We start from the raw sequence: 2,340 nt of genomic DNA, 5'->3' as shown, positions 1-2,340 counted from the left end.
CTCCTCCAGGAAGCGTCCTCCGGAGGTCTCGGCCCGCTCCCAGGCAGCGGCCCGCGGGTTGCGGAGTCCGCGGCGCGCCAGGTCCCACCTGACACCGCACGCAGCGAGGCGTCGGCCACCGTAGGTGCGGAATGAAGGCAGGCGGCGTGGGCACCCACCCAAGCTTGGGCTCCGGGGCCCGGGCAGCGCCTCCGGCGTAGGCACGGCACCGTTCCCGGCGAGCGCACGCTGTGCCCTTAGCTCGCTTCCGGCCGGGCCACGTGACTGCGCGCACGTGTTCCGGCCTCTCGCAGCGGTGGTCTGCAGCCTCCTCTGCACGCACGGCGGGCGGATGTGCATCTAGAGAGGGTGCAACCTTCGCCATGAACCCCAGGGGCCTGTTCCAGGACTTCAACCCCAGTAAGTTCCTCATCTATGCCTGCTTGCTGCTCTTCTCCGTGCTGCTGCCCCTGCGCCTGGACGGCATCATCCAGTGGAGCTACTGGGCGGTCTTCGCCCCCATCTGGCTGTGGAAGCTCCTGGTCATCGTGGGCGCCTCAGTGGGTGCGGGTGTGTGGGCACGCAACCCTCGCTACCGTACGGAGGTGAAGCCTGCGTGGAGTTCAAAGCCATGCTGATTGCCGTGGGCATCCACCTGCTGCTGCTCATGTTTGAGATCCTGGTCTGCGACAGGGTGGAGAGGGGCACGCACTTCTGGCTGCTGGTCTTCATGCCGCTCTTCTTCGTTTCCCCCGTGTCCGTGGCTGCCTGCGTCTGGGGCTTCCGACATGACAGGTCCTTGGAGCTGGAGATCCTGTGCTCCGTCAACATCCTGCAGTTCATTTTCATCGCCTTGAAGCTGGACAGGATTATCCACTGGCCGTGGCTGGTGGTGTTCGTGCCCCTGTGGATCCTCATGTCCTTCCTCTGCCTGGTGGTTCTCTACTACATCGTGTGGTCCCTCCTGTTCCTGCGGTCCCTGGATGTGGTTGCTGAGCAGCGAAGAACACATGTGACCATGGCCATCAGCTGGATCACCATCGTAGTACCCCTGCTCACCTTTGAGGTCCTGCTGGTTCACAGACTGGATGACCACAATACGTTCTCGTACATTTCCATATTCACCCCGCTTTGGCTCTCATTACTGACTTTGATGGCTACGACGTTTAGGCGGAAAGGGGGCAATCATTGGTGGTTTGGTATTCGCAGGGATTTCTGTCAGTTTCTACTTGAAGTTTTCCCATTTTTAAGAGAATATGGGAATATCTCTTACGATCTGCATCACGAGGACCGTGAAGATGCCGAAGACTCATCGGTTTCAGAAGCTCCGAAAATTGCTCCCATGTTTGGAAAGAAGGCCAGGGTAGTTATAACACAGAGTCCTGGAAAATACATTCCTCCACCTCCCAAGCTAAACATTGATATGCCAGACTAAACTCACAGGCTGGGGCCTTTAAGTGAAATAGAAACCATGTACCCATGAATTCCACTTTGCTTTTTTTCTGTGTTCATCCAGCCCTGGAATTGGAAATGGGCTCTTCTTGTTTTACACCCTCTGTGAGATGGAAACCACTTGTAATTGTCAGTGTGTACCAAGGACAAAGGAGGAGGCTGTGTTACTCGTGTGTGTGTGTGTGTGTGTGTGTGTGTGTGTGTGTGTGTGTACATGATGTGTGAGAGAAAGTGCTTTCCAGGCCGAGTCTTAAAGCTAGCCAAAGGCGGTCAATTGGATTGTTTCTAGGCCTTCAGAAGACTGAAGACAGCAGAGCTGTTTGTAAGTGCTACGTATGCTACCAAAAGTATTGTTTAAAAAGTATTTTTATACACTGTTAGTCTAAAGTATTTTAGATTGTGTCTGTTGTGACTTAATGGCAAATGAACCAAATTCTCTCCCACCACTGTTCATAAACCTCATAGTTGGTATTTCTAGTGTCCCTACTGTTCAAATAGTTGTTTTCTTTGGGCTTTGCTGAGGTAGGTCTTTAGTATTCAAATAGACGAATTTTCTAATGGAGTGAATCTGCACATGTTAGTATTTATATGAATGTTTTAGCAGTGTTCTCTGTTGAATTGTAGTTCTTGGCAATACCAATGTATTGTGGTAAAGTATTTTTTTTTTTAAGTTTCTGTGTGAAGATACATGTTTTTTGCAACTATGCTTGAAGAGTGTGCAAGATGCTGAGGTGCCCCTCAGGCGGGATGCTGTCAGTACTGGGAACGAATTCTGGTGCGCCAGAGCAATTAGTGGTGGATTTTTAAGGTTTGCCATAGTGTCCCAGAGAGAAGGGACACCACTCTGAGAATAGGTGGCATGCTCCAGTGTGGTGCCAGGCCACATAACAGTCATTTACCTCCTCAGCT

The 2,340-nt window shown here is 52.2% G+C and overlaps 1 protein-coding gene across 1 annotated transcript; it reads left to right on the top strand.

Annotated features, from left to right (window-relative positions):
- The first annotated feature begins 204 nt into the window (after positions 1–204).
- Positions 205–2,101, top strand: Tmem185b (transmembrane protein 185B). Its single transcript, XM_028879809.2, is given in 2 exon segments — positions 205–579; positions 582–2,101. Coding segments are annotated over 2 exon segments (1,050 nt in total). The 5' UTR covers positions 205–362; the 3' UTR covers positions 1,415–2,101.
- Positions 2,102–2,340: the final 239 nt, after the last annotated feature.

This window comes from Peromyscus leucopus, chromosome 15, assembly GCF_004664715.2.
Source record: "Peromyscus leucopus breed LL Stock chromosome 15, UCI_PerLeu_2.1, whole genome shotgun sequence".
Taxonomy (NCBI): Eukaryota; Metazoa; Chordata; class Mammalia; order Rodentia; family Cricetidae; genus Peromyscus; species Peromyscus leucopus.
The sequence above is the reverse complement of the archived record's forward strand: the minus strand, read 5'-3'. Positions and strand labels throughout refer to the sequence as shown.